This window comes from Equus przewalskii, chromosome 5 (genome assembly GCF_037783145.1).
Source record: "Equus przewalskii isolate Varuska chromosome 5, EquPr2, whole genome shotgun sequence".
Taxonomy (NCBI): Eukaryota; Metazoa; Chordata; class Mammalia; order Perissodactyla; family Equidae; genus Equus; species Equus przewalskii.
This window is the reverse complement of record NC_091835.1, coordinates 71,524,985-71,550,809: the sequence shown is the minus strand read 5'-3', so window position 1 is coordinate 71,550,809 and position 25,825 is coordinate 71,524,985. Positions and strand designations below refer to the sequence as shown.

General features: G+C 38.9%; 1 protein-coding gene and 1 long non-coding RNA gene across 18 annotated transcripts in view; one reads left to right on the top strand and one right to left on the bottom strand.

Moving 5' to 3' along the window:
• Positions 1 to 15,149, bottom strand: LOC139083603 (uncharacterized). 4 transcript variants are annotated; one of them, XR_011540463.1, is made up of 5 exons: positions 14,916 to 15,085; positions 9,262 to 9,536; positions 5,746 to 6,568; positions 917 to 973; positions 1 to 203 (listed from the first exon to the last, which is right to left on the bottom strand). It is a non-coding gene; the product is annotated as an uncharacterized lncRNA (long non-coding RNA). The 4 variants fall into 4 exon arrangements; XR_011540462.1 differs by lacking the exon at positions 9,262 to 9,536 and having other exon boundaries at positions 5,746 to 6,573; positions 14,916 to 15,076; XR_011540464.1 differs by lacking the exon at positions 9,262 to 9,536 and having other exon boundaries at positions 5,746 to 6,577; positions 14,916 to 15,039.
• The window catches only part of LOC103555760 (cyclic AMP-dependent transcription factor ATF-7), an 82,743-nt gene continuing 72,059 nt past the window's right edge, over positions 15,142 to 25,825 (top strand). Inside the window, exons 1-2 of one of the 14 annotated variants that reach the window (XM_070621524.1) lie at positions 16,105 to 16,581; positions 16,848 to 16,901. Coding sequence is in view for 2 of the 14 variants with exons in the window: in XM_070621523.1 (XP_070477624.1) it covers positions 15,497 to 15,619 (123 nt within the window). In the remaining 12 variants the exon portion in view is untranslated. Of the gene's footprint in view, positions 15,620 to 15,775; positions 15,975 to 16,104; positions 16,582 to 16,833; positions 16,902 to 25,825 lie in introns of those variants that run through there. The other 13 variants (XM_070621530.1, XM_008527520.2, XM_008527544.2 and 10 more) reach the window with 13 other exon arrangements.

Below are 25,825 nucleotides of genomic sequence, written 5' to 3'. Positions count from 1 at the left end.
TTTGATTATATATTAATTTATTATAAATAAATAACTAATTGGCTCATGCAATTATGGAAGCTGAGATGTCCCACAATCTTCTGTCTGCAAACTGGAGGCCCAGGATAGCCAGTGGTATAGTTTGTGTCCAAGTCTGAAGGCCTGAGAACCAGGAGAGCTGATGGTGTAAGTTTCAGTCCAAGTGCAGAAGAAGACTAATGTCCCTGGAAAAGAGTCAAAGAGAGCAAATTCTACCTTACCCCACCTTTTGTCCCATTCAGGCCTCCAATGGATTGGATGAGGCCCACACACATTGGGGAGGGCCCTCTGCTTTTCTCAGTCTACTGATTCAAATGTGAATCTCACCCAGAAACTCCCTCACAGACACACCCAGAATAACGTCTAACTAAATATCTGGGGACCCTGTGTCCCAGTCAAGTTGGCATAAAATTAACTACAACAAAAATCGACAAATTGGATTTCATTAAAATGAAAACTTTTTGAGCCAGCCCTGATGGCCTAGTGGTTAAGGTTTGTTATGCCCCTCTTCTGCAGCCCAGGTTCACTTCTGAGTGTGGAGCCACACCACTCATCTGTCAGTAGCCATGCTGTGGTGGTGGCTCACATAGAAGAACTAGAAGGATCTACAACTAGAATACACAACTATGTACTGGGACTTTGGGGAAGCAAAAAAAAAATTAATGCCTTCTGTTCTTCAAAAGACACACACAGCTGACAAAAGATTTGTATGTAGACTATTGTAAATAACTCTTGGAACTCAAGAAGACAAACAACCCAATTTTTTAAAATAGGCAAAAGATTTGGACAATTCACCAAGAAGATATGTGGATGGCAAATAAACTCTTGAAAAGATGATGAACATTATTAATCACTAGAGAAATGCAAATTAAAGCCACAAAGGGATGTCACCACATACCTATATGATATGATATATATGATATGATAGCAGCACCAGTGGAACTCTCATACACTCCTGGTGGGAACACAAAATGATATATTCACTTTGGGAAACAGTTTGGCAGTTTCTTAAAAAAATAAATACACATCTAACACATGATTCAGTAATTCCTCTCCTAGGTATTTCCCTTCCAAAATGAAAACATATATTCATAGAAAGACTGGTACACAAGCTGTGATATATCCAAACAATGGAATACCACTCAGCAATAAAAAGGAATGAATGATGTACCAGTATGGATGAATCTCAAAATAATTATTCTGAGTGGAAGAAGCCAGATAAAAAAAAGTATATACAATATCATTTCATTTGCACAAAATTCTAGAAAATGGAAGCTAATCTATAGTAACAGAAAGAAAATCAATGGTGATCTGGGGACAGGTAGGGGAAGAGGGTAAGTGGGAGTGTTGGATTACAAAAGGGCAAAAGGAAACTTTTAGGGGTGACATATATGTTTATTATATTGATTGAGGAGGTGATTTCATGGGTATATACATACGTAAAAACCTGTAAAATTGTACACTTTAAATATGTGTAATTTATCTTATGTCAATTATACCTCAATACAGCTGTAAAAAGAAAACCCACAAATAAGAATGTAAACTGATATAAAGTAAAAATATTAATAAATAACAAAATAATATTTCAGATACAGACACAGCTCTACCTACCAGTCTTTCCTCCTCCTTCTTCCACAGACATAACCACATTACTGAAGTTATGTATCATTTCTGCATTTTTATAGTTTTATAACATATGTAAATATCCATAAACTACATATACTATAAATTATATACATAGTGTTTAGCATATTTTTATTTTACAGTTATAAACAACACCATAGTGTATGTATTCTTTTTCAACTTGCTTTTTTCACTCAACATTATGTTTTTGAGACTTATCTATGTTGATAAATGTAAATGATACTCATTCGTTTTGACTGTTGTATGGTAGTCCATTTTCGCACTATGAGACAGTTTCCCACAAACAATCTTGCAATGAACCCTCTGTACATATCTCCTTGTGCACGAGTGTAAATATTTCTCTAAGGAAGATTGCTCCAAGTGAAATTACTAGATGATGGAGTATATGTTTCTTCAGCTTTATGAGGTATTGCCAAATTGTTCTCCTAAGTAGTTGTTCCAAACATTCCTGCTCGCTATATCCTTGCCAACACTTACTGCACTTATTAGTTTTCATCTGCCAAATGGTGTGAAATGGAATCTCATTATTTTAAAGATTTTATTTTTTTCCTTTTTCTCCCCAAAGTCCCCCAGTACATAGTTGTGTATTTTTAGTTGTGGGTCCTTCCAGTTGTGGGATGCCGCCTCAGCATGGCTCGATGAGCAGTGCCGTGTCCAATCCCAGGACTCGAACCAGCGAAACCCTGGGCCACCGAAGCAGAGTGCGCGAACCCAACCACTGGGCCACGGGGCGTCCCTTGGAATCTCATAATTTTAACTTCCACTTTCCTGATTACTAAAGAGACTGAGCATCTTTTCATATGCTTATTTATTCATTTGGGTTTCTTGCCCTATGTAGTCTCCTTCTTATCCTTTGGCCAGCCCATTTTCCTATTGTGTTGTTTGTGCTTTCTTATTAATTTCTAGGAGTTCTTTATATATCCTATATATTAATCCTTTAGGATTTATATACTAATCCTTTACATGGATTGCAAATATCTTGTAGTCTGTGACTTGTCTCTTCACTTTGTTTATGGTGTCCTTTGATATAGAGAATTTCACTTAGTCTTTTCCTTTACAGATATGCTTTTTCAGTTTTGTTTAGGAATCCTTCCCTATCTTGTTGTCATAAAAATATTCTCCCACATTTTTTTCTAAAGTAAATTCTGGCTCTGTTACTAATTAGCTATGTAACCTTGGGTAAGTTTCTTAATTTTTCTAGACCTCAGAGTTCTCATCTGTAAAATGGGGATGGCAATAACACCCACTTCATAGACTCATTCTTAGGATTATTGATCTGTGTCAGGTAGGGACCCAGAGGAAAGAGATGTCACTCTTCAAATAGGATGACATGAGATGGGTTTATTTACAGAGGTATGTACAGGTGCAGGGGAATCACAAGGGATAGTACCATATCCTGAGGGTAGTAACAGCAAAGAGGCTGTTATAAAAGTGAGGCCAAGAGGGAGGAGGAGGGTAGGCAGTGGTTATTGGAAAGACAGACTCCACGTACAGAGGGTCACCTTGGGAGAGATAGTGATCTTAGATCCAGTGACAGGGTAAACCTGAGGCAGTTTGGCAGAGAAAAGCCTGGGGAATAAATATTCTCACTTCACTGTCCTTCCTTCCTCCAAACTCCTATTGGCATTCTGCATGGGCTGAAGCCAGAGAGCAAAGGAGTCCACTGATGTTGTCCATACTGGACACTGAGAGGAAGGGGGAGAATGGATCTGGAGGAGTAAATGAAAGATACTTGGCATACATTCAACCAGAATTTATTGAGTATCAACATGAGCCAGGTACTGTTCCAGGCACTGGAGATACAACAATGAACACAGTGGACAAAGTCCTTGACTTTCTAAGCTTACATTCTAATGGGAGGAGACAGATGATAAATATTAGTAAATATAACATGTCAGGTGGTGATAAGTGCTAGGGAAAAATGAAGCAAGATAGGGAGAATAGAGTGATGGAGTGTAGGTGTAGAGTGGTCAAGGGAGCATCTCTGAGGAGATGTCATTTGAGCAATGATTTGAAGGAAGTAAAGGAATGAGCCATGTGTATACCTGGTAGAAAAATGCAAAGGCTTTGAAACAGGACCACGCCTGGCAGTCTGAGGAAAGATGAGGAGGTTGTACTGTTGGAAAATAAGGAGTGATGGGAGAGGGGTAGCTGAGATCAAGGTGGTTGTGGTCTAGGAAGGTAGACCAGGAAGGTGGTGATGAGTAGTGGGATCTTGCATATATTTTGAAGGTAGAAGATTTGCTACCTCTATAGGACTTGCTGATGTGGGATGTTTGAGAAAGACAGCTATCAAAGATGACTCTAAAGCATTTGGCTGGGAAACAATTAGAAGGAGTAACATCAACAAAAATGGTGGAGTAACCATTTGCGACAACATGGATGGACCTTGAGGGTATTATGCTAAGGGAAATAAGTCAGATGGAGAAAGTCAATTACCATATCATTTCACTCATATGTGGAAAATAAACAAACACATAGATATAGAGAACAGATTGGTGGCTACCAGTGGGGAAGGGGGTGGGGGGAGAGCAAAGGGGGTAAAGGGAGAAGGATATACGGTGACGGATGGCAATTAGACTTTTAGTGGTGATCTTGATGCAGTCTATACAGAAGACGAAATATAATGAGGTAACCTAAAATTTACATAATGTTATAAACCAATGTTACCTCAATAAAAAAAATAATAATTTTTTTAAATAGTGGAGTAGGAACCTCCAAAAATCCACTCTCCCATAAAAGCAATGAGAACACTGGAAAAACTGTCAGGATCAACTTTCTTAAAACATTGGAAATTAACCAAAGGTTTGCAACAATGAAGGGAGTGTTTATGCAAGAAAAATGGCTGAATCTTAGTAAGAACAGTGAATTATGTGGCATTTTAACTTGTTTTATTCCCATCGTCCCCTATCCTCAACTCCATGGTAACCTTGAAATTCAAAAGCCTGCAATCATTGTGAAAACCAGCACCCTGGCAGCCACTGGAGGGGGCAGAATGAGGCTGGTGTTCCTTCAAAGCCCCATTCTCAGAGAATTGTCATTATCTGACATCTCTGGTGATTCTGTGGAAGATCTCAAGGCTATCTTTATTTGACCTGACTCAGAGCTTGCCTTATACAAATAGCCTTTGTTGTGGGGGCATTTGTTTAAAACAATGACAGGCAATTTTTCAACATTGCAGCTGCCTGTGGTGGTAGATAACATTTAGGGTAAAAATAGGCTAACCAAAAAAATTTTAAAGAAAAATCTGTGGATTGTGGCATTCATAGGGGGCTTTGGAATGTTCTGACATATTCCTGGGAATCTAGAAGACCGTGCACGTTCATAAGGCTGTGTGCATGGTCACAAAAGACCTGAGAAGCCCTTAAATTATACCTGAGGCTCAGGCCAGCCCAGTGGTGCAGCAGTTAATTGCTCACATTCGCTTCAGGGGCCCGGGGCTCGCTGGTTTGGATCCCAGGTGTGGACATGGCACTGCTTGGCTAGCCATGCTGTGGTGGGCATCCCACGTATAAAGTGGAGGAAGATGGGCACGGACGTTAGCTCAGGGCCTGTCTTCCTCAGCAAAAACAGGAGGATTGGCAGCAGATGTTAGCTCAGGGCTAATCTTCCCCCAAAAAACAAAAAAACCTGAGGCTCTGTGCAAGCAGGAAGTGAAGCCTAAGACAGAGTTGTAAACTGCCTGGTTGAGTGTTGAAGGTATGCTCCAATATGCATTCAGAGTCCCTTGGCAAAGACTTATTGGTCTCAGGCATTAAAGGAAATCTCTGTCCAATAATTAGCTGATCACTAGACTAACTAAGCAAAAACTTCAGTGAACATACATGACAAAGAATACAGAACTTACAGAATTATTTCAGAAAAGCCACTAAACAAACAACCACCAACAACAACAAACAGCATCAAAACAGACCTTAGAGAGGGAGAGAACCTGGTTTTCATTATTGCCACAATATATTATTTTAAATGTCCAGTTTTCAACAAAAAATTATGAGATAGTCAAAGAAACAAGAAAATATGGCTCATACACCAAAAAATAGTCGATAGAAACTGTCCCTGAGAAAGGTCAGATAATGCACTTACCAGCCATTTAAAATATATTCAGGGGCCGGCCCCGTGGCTGAGTGGTTAAGTTTGTGTGCTCCGCTTTGGCAGCCCAGGGTTTCACCGGTTTGAATCCTGGGCGTGGACATAGCACTGCTCATCAAGCCATGCTGAGGTGGCATCCCACATGCCACAACTAGAGGGACCCACAACTAGAAATGCTCAACTATATACTGGGGGGTTTGGGGGAGAAAAAGGAAAAAAACAAAAGAAGATTGGCAACAGTTGTTAGCTCAGCTGCCAATCTAAAAAAAAAAGAATAATGTCTGACCAAATAGAGAAAATCAATAAAAATATGGAAATTATTTTTTAAAAAACTAAATCAAAATTCTGGTGTTGAAAAGTGCAATAACTAAAATGAAATGTTCACTAAAAGGGCTCAACAGCAGATCTGAGCAGATGGAAAAGGGAAAGACTGAATCTGAAGGCAGGTCAATTGAGATTATCCAGTCTGAGGAAGAAGAAAAAAGAACGAAGAAAAATGAACAGAGCCACACAGACCTGTGATATGCCTACAAATGTACCATAGAAGGAGAGTAGAGGAGAGAAAGGTACAGAAAGAATACTTGAAGAAATTATGGTCAGGGCCGGCCTGGTGGTGCAGCGGTTAAGTTCGCACATTCCACTTCTCGGTGGCCTGGAGTTCGCAGGTTCGGATCTCAGGTGCAGACATGGTACCACTTGGCAAGCCATGCTGTGGTAGGCGTCCCACGTATAAAGTAGAGGAAGATGGGCATGGATGTTAGCTCAGGTCCAGTCTTCCTCAGCAAAAAGAGGAGGATTGGCAGTAGTTAGCTCAGGGCTAATCTTCCTCAAAAAAAAAAAAAGAAAGAAAAGAAAAGAAAGAAATTATGGCCAAAAATTTCCTAAATTTGATGAAAAATATTAATCTACACATCAAAGAAGTTCAACAAACTCCAAGTAGGAAAAATTCAAACAAATCCAAACCTATACATATCATAACCACACTATCAAAAGACAAAGACAAAAAGTGAATCTTGAAAGCAGCAAGAGAGAAGTGAATCATCATGTCCCAGTTTTCCTCAATAGAATTTCTCATCATAAACCATGGAGGCCAGAGGCAGTAGGGTGACATATCCAAAGTACTGGAAGAAAAAGACTGTCAACCAAAAATTCTATATCCAGCAAAGCTATCTTTAAAAAACAAATGAGAAATTAAGACATTCCCAGATAAACAAAAATGGAAATAATTCATCACTAGCAAACCTGCCCTCCAAGAAATACAAAAAGGAGTCCTTCAGGCTGAAATTAAAAGACACTAGATGGTAATTCTAATCCACATAAAGAAATAAAGAGCACCAGTAAAGGTAACTCTATAGGAAAAGACAGTAAAAATGCAACTTTTCTTTGTAACTCTCTTTTTATCCTATAGGATTTATAAGACAATTGTATAAAACAATAGTTATAAATCTGTGTTGATGAGCATACAATATGGAAAGATGTAATTTGTATGACAATGACAGTACAAAGAAGAGAGGAAATGAAACTATACAGGAGCAAAGCTTTTATATGCTATTGAAATTAAGTTGGTATTCATGCAAACTGGATTGTTATAAATTAACATGTTAATTGTAATCCCCAGGGTAAGTACCAAGACAATAACTCAAAAAATATAAAAGAAAAAAAGGATTAAATGGTATATTAGAATATGTCTACTTAACACAAAAGAAGGCAGTAATGGTGGACTAGAAGGGGAAAAATCACAAGACATATAAAAAACAAATAACAAAATGGCAGACATACATACTATTTAGTAATTGCATTAAATGTAAATGGCATTTAAAAGGCAGAGATTGAGATAATGGACAACTATAAGCTGTCTGCAAGAGACACACTTTAGATTCAAAGACACATAGTGGCTGAAAGTAAAAGGATGAAAAAAGACCTATGATGCAAACAGCAACCAAAAGAGATCTAGAATGTCTATACTAGATAAGACAAAAATACTTTAAGATAAAAATTGTACTAAAGGGGGCGGCCCCATGGCCAAGTGGTTAAGTTCGCGTGCACTGCTTTGGTGACCCAGGGTTTCGCTGGTTCGGATCCTGGGCATGGACATGGCACCACTCGTCAGGCCACAGTGAGGCAGGGTCCCATGTGCCACAACTAGAAGGACCCACAACTAAAATATATAACTATGTATTGGGGGTATTTGTGGAGAAAAAGCAGAAAAAAAAAAGAAGTTTGGCAACAGTTGTTAGCTCGGATGCCAATCTTTAAAAAAAAATTGCTACTAGAGACAAAGACAGACATGTAAAAATGATAAAAAATTCAATTCATCAAGAAGATAAAGTAATTTTAAACATAATTGCACCTAACAACAGAGCCCCAAAATACATAAAATACAAAATACATAAAGCCACAATTGACAGAATTGAAGGGAGAAATAGACAGTAAATGATAATAGTTGGAGACTTCAATATCCACTTTCTTTCCTTTTTTTTATAATTAAAGTGTTATACATCTCTGTAAAAACATATCAGGAGTAGTTAGAACAGTGCTTGCCTTTTTGTCATATAATTTATAATACAGAACAAGTATCTCTTTTATGTCTTGGTAAATTGTCAGTCTCTAAATTTGGTTTATCTCTTAACATTTTATCTTTTGCGCTTTCAATGTCATGAAATATGTGAGAGTTCCTTTAATGTGATTTTTTTTGCTGGTATCACTTCCTCTGGGACATCTTCATCCTTTTTGTCACTTTCCTCATTAACAGCAATAAGCTCACCTTCACTAAGTTGCTTTGGTCGCTCATCTTGAGTCTCCAGAATGGCTCCAGTGTCAACATTCCCTTGCTCAGCTATATTTTTTAAACTCTGTTTACATTCAGTTTGAACACTTCCTGTGTTACCACTTTTTGTTTTTCTTCTATGCCATTTTTGTTGGCCAATTCCCTCTGTTAATTGATTTTTGTAAAATGTCACAGGGGTTATCCCTGGAAGACAAAGAGACAATGCAACGACACATTTTGCTGTCTGTGTATAAACTGAATAATAGATGCACGGTGACCAATCACCAACAGACTTTGAAAGAAGTGACGTGGTTGGTAACCAACTGATCGTGATGCACATATCTGTGAAGTGATTTGTGTATTGATGAGCTAGCAGCAAATTTTGTTCATCACGCTAGTACTCACAGTTCATATACTGTAGTAACTGAAATTTGAACCATTTTGTTGGAGGGGAATAACCCGCTTTCAATAATGGATAGAACAACTAGAAGAAGGTCAACAAGGAAGGAGAACACTTGAACACCACTGTAATCCAACTAGACTCAACAGACATCTACAGAACACTGCATCCAACAACAGCAGGACACGCACTCTTCTAAAGTACACACGAAACCTTCTCCAGTATAGGCCGCACGTTAGGCCATAAAATGCCTTAATTATGTTTAAAATATTTTAATAATGCAAAGTATGTTCTCCAATCACAATGAAATGAAATTAGAAATTAATAACAGAAGGAAACTCACACATATGTGGAAATGAAACAACAAACTCCTATATAACCCCTGGGTCAAAGAAGAAATTGCAGGGGCTGGCCAGGTGGCGCAGCGGTTACCACTTTGGTGGCCCGGGGTTCGCCGGTTCGGATCCCGGGTGAGGACATGGCACTGCTTGCCATGCCATGCTGTGGTAGGCGTCCCACATATAAAGTAGAGGAAGATGGGCACGGATGTTAGCTCAGGGCCAGTCTTCCTCAGTAAAAAGAGGGAGATTGGCAGCAGTTGGCTCCGGGCTAATCTTCCTAAAAAAATAAAGAAGAAGAAGAAGAAGAAGAAGAAGAAATTGCAAAGAAAATTAGAAAATACTTTGAGATGAATGAAAACGATAACATAATCTATCAAAACTTATGGAATGCAGTGAAAGCAATGCTTAGAGGGAAATTTATAGCTATAAATGGGTATATTAAAAAAGGAAAAAGATCTCAAATCAATAACCTAAGCAAATGAAAAGAGGAGCAAGCAATTAGAAGGAAGGAAACAATAAAGACTAGAGTGGAAATGAATGAGATGGAGAATGGAAAAATAGAGAAAATCAATAAAACCAAAAGTTGGTTTTTTGAAAAGGTCAACAAAATTGACAAAACTTTAGCTAGACTTACCAAAATAAAAAGAGAAGATTAAAAATTACTAAAATCAGGAATAAAAGAGGGGACATTAACATCAACCTCACAAAAATAAAAAAAAACATATAAGGGATTGCTATCAACAATCGTATGCCAACAATTTAGATAATGTAGATGAAATGGAAAAATTCCTAGAAAGATACAACATACAGGAACTGCCTCTAGAAGAAATACAAAATCTGTATAGACCTATAACAAGTAAAGAGATTGACGGAGTAATAAAAAAAACTTTGCACAAAGAAAATCCTAGGACCATGTGGCTTCACCAGTGAATTCTACCATCTATTTAAAGAAGAATTACCAGCAAATCTTCACAAACTCTTCCAAAAAATAGAAGAGGAAAAAACATTTCTCAATTTATTCTATGAGGCCAGTATTATCCTGATACCAAAACTAGATAAAGATATCACAAGAAAACAAAACTACAGACCAATATCTCTTATAAATGCAGACACAAAAATCTTTAACAAAATACTTGGAAATGAAACACAGCAACATATAAATAGGATTATACATCATGATCAAGTGGGATTTATCCCCAAAATGCAAGGTTGGTTTAACATATGAAAATCAATGTAATACACCATATTAATAGAATAAAAGACAAAAATCACACTATCATCTCAATAAACAAAGCGTCTGATAAAATCAAACACTCTTTCGTGATAAAAACACTCAAACATCCAGAAATAGAAGAGAGCATCTTTAATGTGATAAAGGGCATCTACGACAAACCCACAGCTAACAGGAAATTAGCGGTGCAAGATTAAAATTTTTCCCTCTAAGTTCAGGAACAAGGGAAGGATATCTACTCTCACCACTTACATTGAAATTTTCTTGGAAGTTCTAGCTAGAGCAATTAAGCAAGAACAAGAAATAAAAGGTATCTGAATTGAAAAGGAAGAAGGAAAAGTATCCCTACTTGAAAATGACATGATCTTGTATATAGAAAATCCTCAGGAATCCACAGGAAAACTTAGAGCTCACAAAAAGTGCAGCAAGATTGCAAGATACAAGATCAGTATCCAGAAATTAACTATATCTCTATACAGTAGCAATAAACAATCTGAAAATGAAACTAAGAGAACAGTTTCATTTACAATAGCATCAAAAAGAAAAAATACTTATGAGTAAGTTTAACAAAATAAGTGAAAGATTTGTACACTAAAAACTACAAAACATAGTTCAAAGAAATTAGGTACAGTTATCAAGACTTTTGATATTGGCATAAGGATAGACATACATATAGGACAACAGAATAGAATTGAGCCTCTGGAAATAAGCCCAAATATTTAAAGTCAACTGATTTTGGATAAAAGTGCCAAGATAATTCAATGGAGAAAGAATAGTCTTTTTGACAAATGGTGTTGCCGCAGCTGGGTATCTACCTGGGAAAGAATGAAATTGGACTCCTACCTCATATCATACACAAAAATTATCTCAAGATGGGCCAAAGACCTAAATATAGGAGCTAAAACTATAAAAATCTTAGAAGAAAACATAGGTGTAAATCTTTGTGACCTTGGATTAGGCAGTGGTTTTTTAGATATGACACCAACAGTACAAACAAGAAAAGATAAAGTGGACCTTATCAAAATAAAAACTTTAATGTTTCAAACAACACTATCAGAAAGTGAAAAGACAACTCATGGAGTGGCAGAAAATATTTGCAAATCATATATCTGATAGGAGTCTAGTATCTAGAATACATAAAATACTCTTAGAACTCAATAGAAAGACAAATAACCCAATTACAAAATGGGCAAAGGATTTGAATAGATATTTCTCCAAAGAAGATGGATAAATGGCTAATAAGCACATGGAGTGATGTTCAACATTATTAGTCATTAGGGAAACGGAAATCAAAAGCACGAGTTACCGCTTCAAACCCACTAGGATGGCTCGAATCAGAAAGACGGACAATAAGAGCATGAGTGTGAGGATGGAGAGAAACTGGACTCTTCATTCACTGCTGGCGGGAATGTAAAATGACGCAGCTGCTTTGGAAAACAGTTTGGCAGTTTCTCAAAAAGTTAAACATAGACTTACCATACGACTCAGCAATTCCATTCCTCAGTACATATATGAGAATTGAAAACAATGTCCAGATAAAGACTTGTTCAAAGTAACATTATTCTTTATAGTCTAAAAGTAGGAACAACTCAAATGTTTATCAACTTAGGAATGGATAAACAAATAGCAGTGTATCCATTCAATGGAATATTATTCAGCCATAAAAGGAATAAAGTACTGATAAACGTTACAACATGAATGAACCTTGAAAACATTATGCTAAGTGAAAGAAGCCAGACAAATAAGGCCACATATTATATTATTCCATTTATATAAAATGTCTAGGGGCCGGGCCTTGGCCGAGTGGTTAAGTTCGCATGCTCTTCTTCAGTGGCCCAGGGTTTCAACGGTTTGAGTCCTGGGTGCGGACATGGCACCGCTCATCAAGCCATGCTGAGGCGGCATCCCAGATGCCACAACTAGAAGGACCCACAACTAAAAATACACAACTATGTACCAGGGGGCTTTGGGAGAAAAAGGAAAAATAAAATCTTAAAAAAAGAAAATGTCTATAACAGGCGAGTTCACAGAGACAGAAAGTAGACTCATGGGTTGGTGGGGGGTAATTGGGAAGTGACTGCTAGTGAGTATGGGTTTCTTTTGGGGTGATGAAAATGTTCGGGAATTAGATAATGCTGATAGTTGCATAACTTGTGAATATACTAAACATCACTGAATTTTACACTTAAAAAAGATGAATTTTATGGTATGTGAATTATATCTCAATAAAAAAATACAACTGGAACAATGAAAGTACCTGTTACTAAGATAGGGAAGACTGGGGAAGGGGGATATGTGGGAGTGGAAGGAAGAATTTGTTTTGGATATGGCAAGTTTGAAATACTGATAGAAATCCAAGTGGTTTGGTAAGTAAGCAGTTGGAGATATTCGTCAGCAGTTCAGGGGAGAGAGATGAGTTGAAGATATAAATTTGGGAAAAAATGAATTAATACATGTAAAACACTTAGGATGGTGCCTGGAACATAGTCAGATCTATAAACATTAGCTAATATATTTATTATTTTGTATTCATAGAGTAATAGTCAATTCTCCTAGCACAATTTGTAGAACTCCTTCCTCTCTAATTCGTAACGCCGCCTCTGTTATATACAAATCTTCCATATACACTGTACATTGAGGGTCTGTTTCTATTGTCGTATTCTTTCAAGTAGGAATTGTTATAGGGGAGAGCAGATCGGAAGCTAAGACTCCTCTCAACTTTCCTCAATTCATTTCACAAGAACATAAGTGATTCTGCTTCTGTTTCACCTTTGCTCCCTAGGGAGAAATCACTTGGCCTGTTTCTACCTTTCAGAGGGTGCCATGAGGATAGACGAGATCCTAGGCAGGAAGTTCAGAAAGCTGAGTACTATAAAGCTGCAGAAGAAAGTTACCTGAGAGAAAAGTGATGCCATGGGTAATACTTTGAGTCAACTCTCCTTATAATTATGATAATTTTTTTAAAATTGTGGTAAAACCCACATAACATAAAATTTACCATCTTGGTAACCATATGCAAAAAAAATTTTTTAAGACTGGCACCTGAGCTAACATTTGTTGCCAATCTTTTTCTTCTTCTTCTTCTTCTTCTTCTCCCCAAAGCCCCCCAGTACATAGTTGTATATTCTAGTTGTAGGTCCTTCTGGTTGTGCTATGTGGGATGCCACCTCAGCACGGCCTGATGAGCGGCGCCATGTCTGTGCCAGGGATCTGGTGAAAGCCTGGGTGGCCCAAGCAGAGGACCACTCGCCATGGGACCAGCCCCGACAAATTTTTTAATACAGTCTTTGCATTTGATGTTTCACCCAAAATCTTCCCAAGGCTATCTCCTTCTCATATTTCAACTCCCGGTTCAAATGTTACTTCTGCAAAGAGGACTTCTCTCAACACCGGGAGTAAAGAAAGTTGTTTCCCCACTCCTAGTCACTTTGTTTCTTTATCCCGAAGTGCTCTTCACTAACTGAAGTATGTGTTCATTGGCTTACCTGTTTCCCCCTCCCCACTAAAATATACAATTCTACCCGACCAGGGAGCTGGTCTGTCTGCTCTTCTCCCCATGCCTAGAGCAATGCTTTGAACATACTATGTCCTGTTAAGAATTTGTTAAAATACTTGGTAATAAACATAGTGCCCTTTTTTTTAAAGATTTTATTTTTTTCCCCTTTTTCTCTCCAAAGCCCCCCAGTACACAGCTGTATATTCTTAGTTGTGGGTCCCTCTGTTTGTGGCATGTGGGACGCTGCCTCAGCATGGCTTGATGAGCGGTGCCATGTCCACGCCCAGGATCCGCACAGGCTAAACCCTGGGCCGAGGAAGCAAAGTGCAGAAACTTAACCAGTTGGCCACAGGGCAGGCCCCAATATAGTACCTTTTAATTCCCAAGCAGTTTCATATATATTATCTCATTTGACCACTACAACTCTTTGAGTAGAATGGGATTGCTAGCCCCGTTGTAATGAGACTCAGAGAAGCATCTCACCCAAGGCCAAGGAGTTGGAAAACGACAGAGTTGGGATTGCTGTGCACCGGGCTTGCTGTTTCCAATACACTCACTCCTGTTCTAGGGCTAAGGGTATTTCGACTATTTTACCATTAAGAAAGTGATGACTCTAGAGGATTTAGAAACAACATGCACATTTTTTAAAAAGTCGCCAGTTCCTGCAGTTGAACCCTTACCACCGCCCCCTTTCCCTTACACAGTCACACACACAGCAGACATTATCGCCACAGTGATGTAACTTTAAGTGCAAAGAAGAAAATGCAACTACTTGACTGTTTGGAACCCTGAATCCCCTTGCGTACCCGCGAGGGAGTCTGGGGGGCGTTTCCCCCACTTTTTTAAAACAGCTTTATTGAGGATTACTTGTCTCGTTTTTAAAGTGCGCTCGTTTGAGATAATCTCATTCCCTAGAATAGTTACTTTACCTTTTTGGTCTCGACTGCTTCAGGCACCTGTAAGGATTCTCTTTCCTTCTTTTTTTTCTCCCCTATATTACGCAGTCGAACACGTGTAACCTGTGTGTACCGAACTCACTCAGCCTCCCTCCCCAGCCCTACCCACCGATAGGCCGGCCCCTTCTGTTTCCCGGGGCCCCGCCCCTCCGTCCCTTTCCAACTCTGGCTTTACGGATCTCGCCCTTCCTCCTGCCGCCCCCCCCCACCCCACATCTCGCGAGAGGTGAGAGCGCCTGGCCGGACGAGAGGAAAGTAGCTGCTCCTCTGAGGGGGGAAAGAAGGAGCAGGAGACAGATTGTGGGACCGAGCGCGGGCGGGCGGGAGGCGACGGAGCTACCAGCGGGTGAGTCTTGTTAACATTAACTAGTCCATGATCTGACGGGAGTCTCCCCTTCAACTCTGGCCAGTCCCAGCCGCCCAGGCCGGGGTCTCCCCTCCCAGTCTGTGTTGGACGGGGGCGCTGAGGCGGTGGCCGGGCCCTGTCTGAGGAAGAGGGTGGGGCATGGACTAACGTCGACCAATAAGAGAGAAGGAAGCTACGATTGGCGGCGATGAGCACTAATGGGAGGTCGTCTTTGCCTTGCGGAGTGCCGCCCCTCCTCTCTCCCTCCTCCCGCCTCCTTCCTTTGGGGGGAAGGCGGGGCCAGAGGCCTGAAGTGTGGGGAGAACTTGGGGTAAGTAGCCCCGGGGGGCACAGGGCGTGGCAAGGAGAGGGGAGTTGAATCCTGAGGGAATGGAAGTCTAGTGGAACCTAATGGAAGGATCTTGGAATGGGGTGGCATGGGAGAAAGGGGAGGGGTACTAAACTGGTTGAAGACCCAGGGCTTCTCAAAGAGTGGGGTTAGGGACTTGGCACTTACAGGGACAGAGGGAATAGCAGGAGGTGGGGGTGAGTAGGTGAAAACAGGGCGTTGGGTTTAGCTGGAAAGATAGGGGTAAATCACTGGAAAGGAGAGTCATGGCATTTCGATTGAAAAGAATATCCGGGACATAATATGAGAGAGAAAGTATGGATTTGGACAAAATTAGGTGAATGAGTTAAGGAACTTAGTAGGGATGGGTTCAGCAACCAAAAGGCATCGCTTTGGGAAGGGTATGGGGGAATTGAGGGGGTTAAGGGACGTGTTTGGAACGGAGACGGCTGACATTTACAAGTCTTTAGCGTAGGGATGGGAAGAAGCCTGGGGTATTGATTTAGTGCTTTTGGTGGATATGGCACCCAGTCTGCTGACTAGCCTGCAAGAATGCTGGGACAGGGGTAGAGACGGAGGGAAAGAGGAACACTTTCATCACTTCCACTCTGATTTCCCTTCTCTCTTTCTCTTCCCACACTTCATTTCTTCCTAAACTCAGGGATGGGGTTTGGGATTAAGCGGTACAAGTTGGAGCCCCATGGGGGGTTATATGTTGCTCTGAATTGCTTGTTATGTTCTCTGACTGGGGTGTTTACTACCCAGGGCACCTCCTACCCAGATTCCCGCGTTGCTGCTTTCCTAACTTTAAAAGTTTGTTTTCTACTTAACAGAGGGTGTTTTAGTATCTCTGAGGGTTGTGTCACAAGCTTAGGTTTGTGGGGATATGCAGAGTTTTCTCGGCGACCTCGCTTGGTTCCTGTGTTTAAAAACTTTGCAGTGGTGTAAGTAATTCTCGCAGAGACGTCTGTCTTTATAGGTATTCTAAGCAGAGAAAAATACACTAAACTGAAGTTTGCTTTGTTAAATGTGTCTTGCCCACTCGTATTCTTGAAGAGTTGTTCAGTGAATGGTTGCAGTTAGTTTTAGTTAGCTTATATATTTTTAAAGGTGTAGATAAAATGGACACATATTTTAGGCAAGTGAGAATTTTTCAGTTTCTTCCTTTGTGTCCAGACTCAGAAGCTAAAGATATGTCATAATGTCTTAGGGCAAGAGTTGGGGAAATCAAACACAATTTGTACTCAAACATGGAGGATGTAAGGTAAGTGGAGACTATTGCGAAATGTAACATGTCTGTAAGAAAAGAAGCTAAAGAAAAGTTTGGCAGCTCTCCTAAGTAGTCTTACCAGTTCTTAATTCTGTGTGGAAAAGGGACAAGCCTTTGCTCTTTGTTTGATGGTTGTGTATTATTTAATAATGAATTGAACTAATACAGCCAATTAAGGAATAACTTCTTTGCTATTGTGTAGATTTGTCTGTTACATTCCTTCTCTTCTCCTTTTAGTTTTGAGAAGCAAAATAATGTCTGAAATACTGGTAAAGCTGTTATATGAAGAGAAACCAGAGTATGTTGCTCTGTATTAACCTTCAGTTTTCAGCAACCATTTGAAGCTTTTCCTCCTGGCCAGAAAGTTGCCCCTCCAGCACTTGGAGACCAATTAATTATCGACCCATTAGCATTAATCACTGAATTGGGTTCCAGTATTTCACATTCGGAGCATTGCTGTTGCACATTCAGACATTGTCACAGTTTGCCTGACATCAACACAAAAAAAATATCCAATGGGAGAGCAAAGTCCGTGTTTTATTCTTCCGTCCTAGAATTTGTGATGGCTTTGACTTGGGCACTATTAAATGCAAGATTTTTTTTCTCATTAGTGTTAACACCTAGCAGAAAGCTACAGAGTGATAACACTGCTCATCTTTAAACTTGTGGATCAAAGGTTACATCCTGTGATAGAGTCAGTGTTGTAATTTTTAAGCATTTTTGTTTACCATGGCTTTTAAATGTCAATGGATACCATCGCTATCTCCTCTTTCCTCTCCCCACTAACAACCTGAAATGAAAATTGTTTTTTCAGCCAGCTCTTAAGCTACTCCTTTGCCTGAAGTAGAGTCCCTGGCTCTGTCTGCACACAGGTGCTCTGAAGTTCTCTAAGTGATTGTTTTGTACATGTCAAGACTGGGTTTTTCCTACGCTGTGGTGGGAGGGAGCCAGTGTTACAGCAGCCTCCTATCCACGTCTGATAAGGCGGAGCCTTCTCCTTGCAAGGAAGTTTTAGGTGGAGCAAAGAGCATAGCCGTGTAAATGTCTAATAAAAACAACTCTCTTCTTGAGACTTGTTGGCAGGCTGGCATATAATTGTCGCTTATCCCTTGATAAAGGTACTGAAGTTAAGGTGCAGATGTTTCTTTGAGAAAAACAAATGCAGCATTCATTAAAAAAGAAAAAGCATTAATTTCTTTTGTTATTGGTTTCTCTTAGAAGGGTACTCTGATTTTAAGGTTTGTGAAAGCCTTCCATCTCTTTAGAAACATGTCAAAGAAAACAGTTTTTAAGCTTCTCACATTTTATTGTTGCCTTCCCCTAATACGCTTCTTTTGGGATTAAGTATATTCATGAAATCTGCACATGCGTCATATTTGGAATTCCTGATAGGTGGTCTTTTAACTTCCGAATACTGTAAGGAAGAGTTCCCCACTTCACTGATTCCATTATTGGAGCTCTACTTTTAGAGCTTCCTTTACACTGTGATGAAGCCCTTTAGTTCTGCCATCTGAAGCTACAACAAATAAACCTGGTGTCTTGTCAACATGTTAGTTAGCCCATCAAATATTTGACAGTTATGTCCCATTAAAGCTTCTCTTACTGGAGTGAATATCCCCAGTTCTTTCAGTCATTCCTTAAATGACTTTTTTTAACATTTTTATTTTATTTAGTTATTTATTTTTTTTAAGGAAGATTAGCCCTGAGCTAACTACTGCCAATCCTCCTCTTTTTGCTGAGGAAGACTGGCCCTGAGCTAACATCCATGCCCATCTTCCTTTATTTTATACGTGGGACACCTACGACAGCATGGCTTTTGCCAAGCGGTGCCATGTCCGCACCCAGGATCCGAACCGGTGAACCCCAGACCACTGAGAAGCGGAACGTGCAAACTTAACCGCTGTGCCACTGGGCCAGCCCCTAAATGACATTTTTGAGGCCTGAGTTTTCAGAGTTTCTTACCTAGATCTGAATATAACATCTCAGATATAATCTATTCAATACAAAGTACAGAGAGAGTATGGCCTCTTTTTTTATTGTTCTCTATACCTCTTTTCTCGCTCTCTTTTTTTTTTGTTAAGGAAAATTGGCCCTGAACTGACATCCAGGCTACTCTTCCTCTATTTTGTACGTGGGACGCCACCATAGCATGGCTTGACGAGCAGTATGTAGGTCTGCACCCAGGATCTGAACCCTTGAACCCCGGGCCGCCAAAGCAGAGTGCACTGGGCTTAACCACTACGCCATGGGGCCAGCTCCACTATACCTCTGTTCTTTTTTGAGGAAGATTAGCCCTGAACTAACTACTGCCAATCCTCCTCTTTTTGCTGAGGAAGGCTGGCCCCAAGCTAACATCCATGCCCATCTTCCTCTACTTTATATGTGGAACACCTACCACAGCATGAGGTGCCAAACAGTGCCATGTCCACACCGGGATCTGAACCGGCAAACCCCAGGCTGCCGAAGCAGAACATGTGCACTTAACTGCTGCGCCGCCAGGCTGGCCCCCTATACCTCTGTTCTTAAAGCCTAACATCACATTAATTTGTGTAGTTGATTTTTTTTTTTTTTGAGGAAGATTAGCCCTGAGCTAACATCTGCCACCAATCCTCCTCTTTTTGCTGAGAAAGACTGGCCCTGAGCTAACATCTGTGCCTGTCTTCCTCTGCTTTATATGTGGGATGCCTACCACACCATGGCTTGCCAAGCAGTGCCATGTTCACACCGGGATCCAAACCAGCGCACCCTGGGCTGCCGAAGTGGAACATGCGAAATTTGCTGTGCCACAGGGCTGGCCCTTGTAGTTGATTTTTTAAATGTAATTGATGACTTTACATTTATTATTACATTTGTAATTGTCATCTTATTAGTTTTGGTTTATTGTTTTAGCTTGATAATTTATTTAGCCTCTTGGCCTTTCTCATATCTTTGTATTGATAGATAAACTTGATAAACATGACACCTATGGTTTTGTTGTAGGTCACTAGTAAAAATATATAAGGGTGGAGCAATGCTATATAACATTGGCACACTATCATTAGGTTGATATTAATCCATTAATCAACTTTATGAGTAAAATTCAGTTGTCCAATCCACCTACTGTTTTATAATCTAAGCTATATTTCCTGTGGACTATTAAGAGGTGTCCTGTAGAAATCTAAAGATGTTCTGATGTATCCCTGAAATAGGCTGGTGACCCATCAAAAAAGAAAATGAACTGGGGCTGGCCCCGTGGCCGAGTGGTTAAGTTCGCGCGCTCCGCTGCAGGCGGCCCAGTGTTTCGTCGGTTCTAATCCTGGGCGCGGACATGGCACTGCTCATCAAACCACGCTGAGGCAGCGTCCCACATGCCACAACTAGAAGAACCCAGCACGAAGAATACACAACTATGTACCGGGGGGCTTTGGGGAGAAAAAGGGGAAAAAAATAAAATCTTAAAAAAAAAAAAAAAAGAAAATGAACTTAGATTTTAGTTACTATTTAGTTATCTTATGCTAGTGTTTATACGTCACTGCATTATTTGCCAGTTGTTTATAAGCCATCTATTTAATAATTCATTTTATAATCTTCCTGGGAAACAATATTTCGTCCGTCTGTAGTTTCTTGATTCTATCTCCCCTGCTCCCTGTTTTTTTAAGTATGATTTTTTTCCCCATTTCCAAGACTTCTGGTCCTGCTTTCCTTCTTTTCTTCTGTCTAATAATTCTAGAACGATTAACTGTTTATTCATAGTTGCATTCATTTTTGTCGTCAGATGAAATTTTGTTTTGGAAGCTCTTTTAGGAAGAAACGTCATTCCATAAACATTTTAAGGTACATATTAAAGAATTTAACTATTGCCCATGTAATAGTTGTTTTGTGGCTTCCCCATAATATTGACTTTGGCAATTTAGACCCAACTTTTCATTTTCTGTTTGGAATAAAAACCTACACCACCTGTAAAAAAAAAATATAGACACACACAAACACACACGTACATACATATATAATTGTCATTCATAATTGTAGTTTATTGATGTGGTCTAAGTTTGTCACGCTATGTGCTGTAGGTGAAATGGTGCTGCAAATAAGCTAGAACGTCAGAAGACATCTCTAGGGACTAAAGACCTTATGTTGGCAGCCAACAACTTTCCTGTGTGTTAATTTTAGACCTGATAGTTGAATTTATGTTTGAGCAATTTTAGCTGATAAATGCATTTTTAAAGCACCTTCCTCTTTTGGGGTTTTAATTTTTACTTTCATTTTTAGAAAATTGCAAATCATGAGTGGAAATGTTTGTGCAGAATAAAGTAGCACTATGCTGTTAGGGACAGAATGCATTTTCTTTTGATACCTTATCCATCTGAGATTTTTTAGTTATGAATTCTCCTGGAAAGCAGAAGGATAGACTTGATGACCCTCAAGGTCCTTTCCAGTCCAAACATTCGTGGATAGAAGCTCAGATCAAGGAACTTAGCTATTGAAGGATCAGGAAGAACAGTCGACTGTGCAGAAAATGAAATTGAAATGGTGCTACTGACCGAGTGAGAATGGACAAGCAGAAAGCAGGAAGCATAAATGACAAGAAATAACAGCTCTTTTGAGCTAAAAACAAAACAAAAATCAAAAACAACAAATATTTTGCATTGGGGTCATTTCATGTCTTAAAATATTTTATCAGGACATTTTCGCTTCAGAATTTCCCTGGTGGAGACTTTGTGTTGAAAGAATGTTTCATTTGTTTTTTTCTGTTAAATCATAGTATTTTGTTTCCTTTCCTTCTCGTTTGTCCTTTTGTTTAGAAACTTTTGATCTGAATAATGTACTCACTGCCTGTATACAATGAAGCAAAGTTCAGTTCAGTTTTGAAAGTAAACATATACTGCCTGGCTTCCTTGGAGAGGAAGGATGCGTGTTACAATTCAGGAAAGGTTTTATGAAAAGACAAATTTGTTACCTAGTTTTTAAAACTTTGTAGGCAGACATCTAGGAAAGATTCCCAACGAAACCACAGGTGAATTACCACAGTAGTCTTCTGAAAGATATAAGAACGCTTAATAGGAGAACAAAACTCAGTATAAACCCACATTAACTCTGTTAGCTTTTTCTCATCTTTTGGTAATTTTAATCCTAAATGTTCTCATACATTTGAAACCCGACTCTGCAAGAAGTTTCTTTTTTCTATTCAATACTGCATTTATCCTTAATAAATATCAATTTATGAAAGTCTAGCAGGAGCCAAGATTTAGCTCAAAAAGTCACTTTATGAGCTTGTGGCTTGGACCTCCATGGGAAGAGTGTTCTGCCGTAGCCCCACCTCCTCGCAAAACCCAATTTGTTTTCTTTGAGTGGAATTACCTACTAATATTTTCTTATCTGGTAGAATGCTTCTTTCTGACATAATGAACAAAGGAGATTTATATGCTAAATCGGTCAGATTTTATTTAGGGTTTAAAATATGCCATGCAATAGAAAAATTACATTTTTTCACATTAAAAAATAGAGCATAACCATTCTTTTTGAAACGGGAATATGCCTGACTATATTGTAAAAACAGGATGATTTACTGAATATAACATTCAATTGCTGTAAATGATTTGTGTTGGCACCAAGTCTCTTGCCGGTAATGTTTATTTAAGCTTTATCAAACTTGAGTAACACCATGTTGGTTTTATTTAATGTGGTTTTTCCGGTATTTCTGGTACTAACGTGTCTCATGTAGCACCATTTTCTTTAATTTATTTATTTTTTTAAGTTTTAGTCAAGCAGTAGTTTGCTAATATTTTACACATCTTTGTTTGGGACTGTTGAAAGTCAATCAGTGAGCATTGGAATACCCCAAATAGATCACTGTGTTGCCAGTATGTGGACAATCTTAGAAAATAGATTTTTTTTCTTGAGAATTTCTAAGAATTTCTCTATGATTTGTCATTGTGGGATATTGTAGTTATTTCCTATCTGGGACCAAACTTATACTGGGGTTTAATATTAAAGTCTTTCAGATTTATTGTTGTTGTTTGCAGCCTGTTTAAGTCCATGAAGATTTTAAAGTTGATCCTTAAAGATCAGTGTTTTGGAGTTGATTGCTATTGGTTTATTGTTTTAGGGATCATACTTTATCTGAAAATGAGTAGAAAAAAACCAAAACACAACATTAGATTTTTGACAGCCTACCAGTTTCCAGGAATTTTTCTACTTCTAAAATTCATATTGAAGCCAAACATGGATAGGTGTAATGTTCTCTAGTTATTTCTAACTCTGCTTCCTGCTGTCACTTTAGCAAGTTGTTGCTTCTTTGTTTTTGCTTTATCAACCTTTCTGAGGATAGCTCAAAATAGTTCCTTGAATCCTTCAAAAGCCTAGAGAGACTTAAAAAAAGTTCTAGTCAAGTAGTTGCCTACATGAAGCCGCTTCCTGATAGGTTCTAAGCTTTGGCCATGTGTTGCCTAACTTATGATTCAGCCTAATTCTCATTCCCATCTGTTTTTAGTCATTTGCTACAAAACTATTTGGTCTATTTAATCTGGCTTCTTTCTTTGAAACCTGTCTCTGCATGTCTAAGCCTGAAATCCAGAAATTAATTTTAACCTTCTCCTTGATCAATCCAGGGTCCTCTACTGTTCATGTATTTCTTAAAGGAGTGGATTTCAAACTGATTTGATCTCAGTACTCACCCCTTTATATTCTTAAAAACTCTTGAGGACGCCAGAGAGCTTTTGTTTACCTTGATTATATCGATTGATATTTAGCATATTAGAAATTAAAATGGAGAAATTTTTAAAATATTTATTTATTTTAAAATAACAAATTATCTATAGTTTCAAAAAAATTTAGGGGAAGAACTTCAAAACTTTTAAATAGCTGGCTTAATAGAAAACAGCTGGATTCTCATCTGCTTCTGCATTCCGTCTGTTATGATATGTTATTTTGGTTGAAGTATGTGAAGAAAACCTGGGCTCATACAGATACGTAATAGGAAAAGGACAGGTTCTTTTCAGGTGATTGTAGATAGTCTTTCTTCTTTGATGCTACACCAAAATCTGAAAAGTGATATTTTCTTAAAGGTTAGCTATTGTAGAATCTGAAACCAGATCTGTTCATTTTTAATACTCTGGTAACATTAAAATGAATTGGCCTGTCTTGCCCTTTAGATAGATCTTTTGCCCGTGTAGGTTTTGAACACCTGTGGACCCTCTGAAAGGATCTCAGGGATCTATAGGGATCCCTGGAGCCCACTTTGAGAACTGCTGTTTTATAATAGTACCAGACTGGCAAACCACACTGTTTACTATATGGAAGGGAAAGTGAGCTTTCCAACCGTGTTAGTGCTTCTCAAAGGTGGGTTACTGACTCTGCGTCACAGTTACCCAGGTGTTTTTTAAAGTTTAGATTCTTGGGCCCCAAAACCAAGAGAATCCAGGAGGCCTAGGAATCTGCATTTTTACAAGGTGCCCAGGTGAATACACTAAAGATCGAGAACTATGGAGCTAGCTGAATTAAGTTTATCTTGAGAAAACCTAATGTCTAAAATTTGAAGAGTCAAAAGAAATTAGTACTTGAATAGTCACATTATAAAGGTCCCTAACTAATGATTAATATATACACTCTGGCATTTGTCATAATTGGGATATCTTTATTTTATTTTATTTTATTTTTTTGAGGAAGATTAGCCCTGAGCTAACTACTGCCAATCCTCCTCTTTTTGCTGGGGAAGACTGGCCCGGAGCTAACATCCATGCCCATCTTCCTCTACTTTTTATACGTGGGACACCTACCACAGCATGGCTTTTCGCCAAGTGGTACCATGTCCGCACCCGGGATCCAAACCGGCGAACCCCAGGCCGCCGAGAAGTGGAACTTAACCGCTGCACCACTGGGCTGGCCCCAGGGATATCTTAATTAACCGTGTATTTTAGTTACTAATAGTTATTATAAATACCAAGAGTTGGCAAACTAAGGCCAGATAGTAAATATGTTAGTCTTTGCAGGCATGAGGTCTCTCTTGTAACTACTCAGCTCTGCTATTGTAGCACAAAAGTAACCATAGACAACTTGCACAGAACAAGTGTGGCTGTGTTGCCATAAGACTTTATTTATAGACACTAAAATTGGAATTTCATGTCATATTCATGTGTTACAAAATATTTTTGTTTTCATTTTTTTCAGCCACTTAAAAATGTAAAAACCGTTGTTAGTTTGTGGGCCACACAAAAATAGGTGGTAGGCTGGATTTGGTCCATGGGCTGAAATTTGCCAATCCTTGATATATACTATAACTGGATTATGAATTAAAAAATCCTTATAATAAAATATACTTAATGTTAAAATTGTGAACATTATTTAATTTTCCTAGACAAAAATAATGCTCCAAGAAATGGTAGTCCCTCAAATTCATATTTCTGGACATTCATTTATATAATAAACATATAAGAAACACCTGTTGTGTGTAAACTTTTGGAAATACACTATTCAGTTAGAAGTGGTTATACAGTGTGCAGGTTGACATACAACTTTCAGGAGTTATAAAAAGATGTGCTGTCCATTTTTATATCTTCTTTGGGGTGTGTGAGAACAGGTAACTAGGATTCAGGCCAACCTCAACCTCTTGACTCATCTTTTGCCTATTTTTTTGTAGCTCTCCACCTCAGTTTTCCAGTCTGATAGATAGCAAAGTGCTTTACAAAAACACCAATATGAAACAATAAGGCTAATTAGTTTAAGGTTATGGTAGTATATGTGCTTTCTATGTAATCCTTTTGGGGCACTTGGTTTACCTACTAAGGAAATAATATGTGCTAAACTCTTGTTATGCTAAAGAATACAATGGAAAATGAACCCAGAATTTATGAACAGAAATTTCAGTTCCTAAATAATCTACCGCCTAGTAAAACTTGAGTCTTCTTAGTTTTCTGGGGTTTAAATAACCTGCTTTGTAGTCT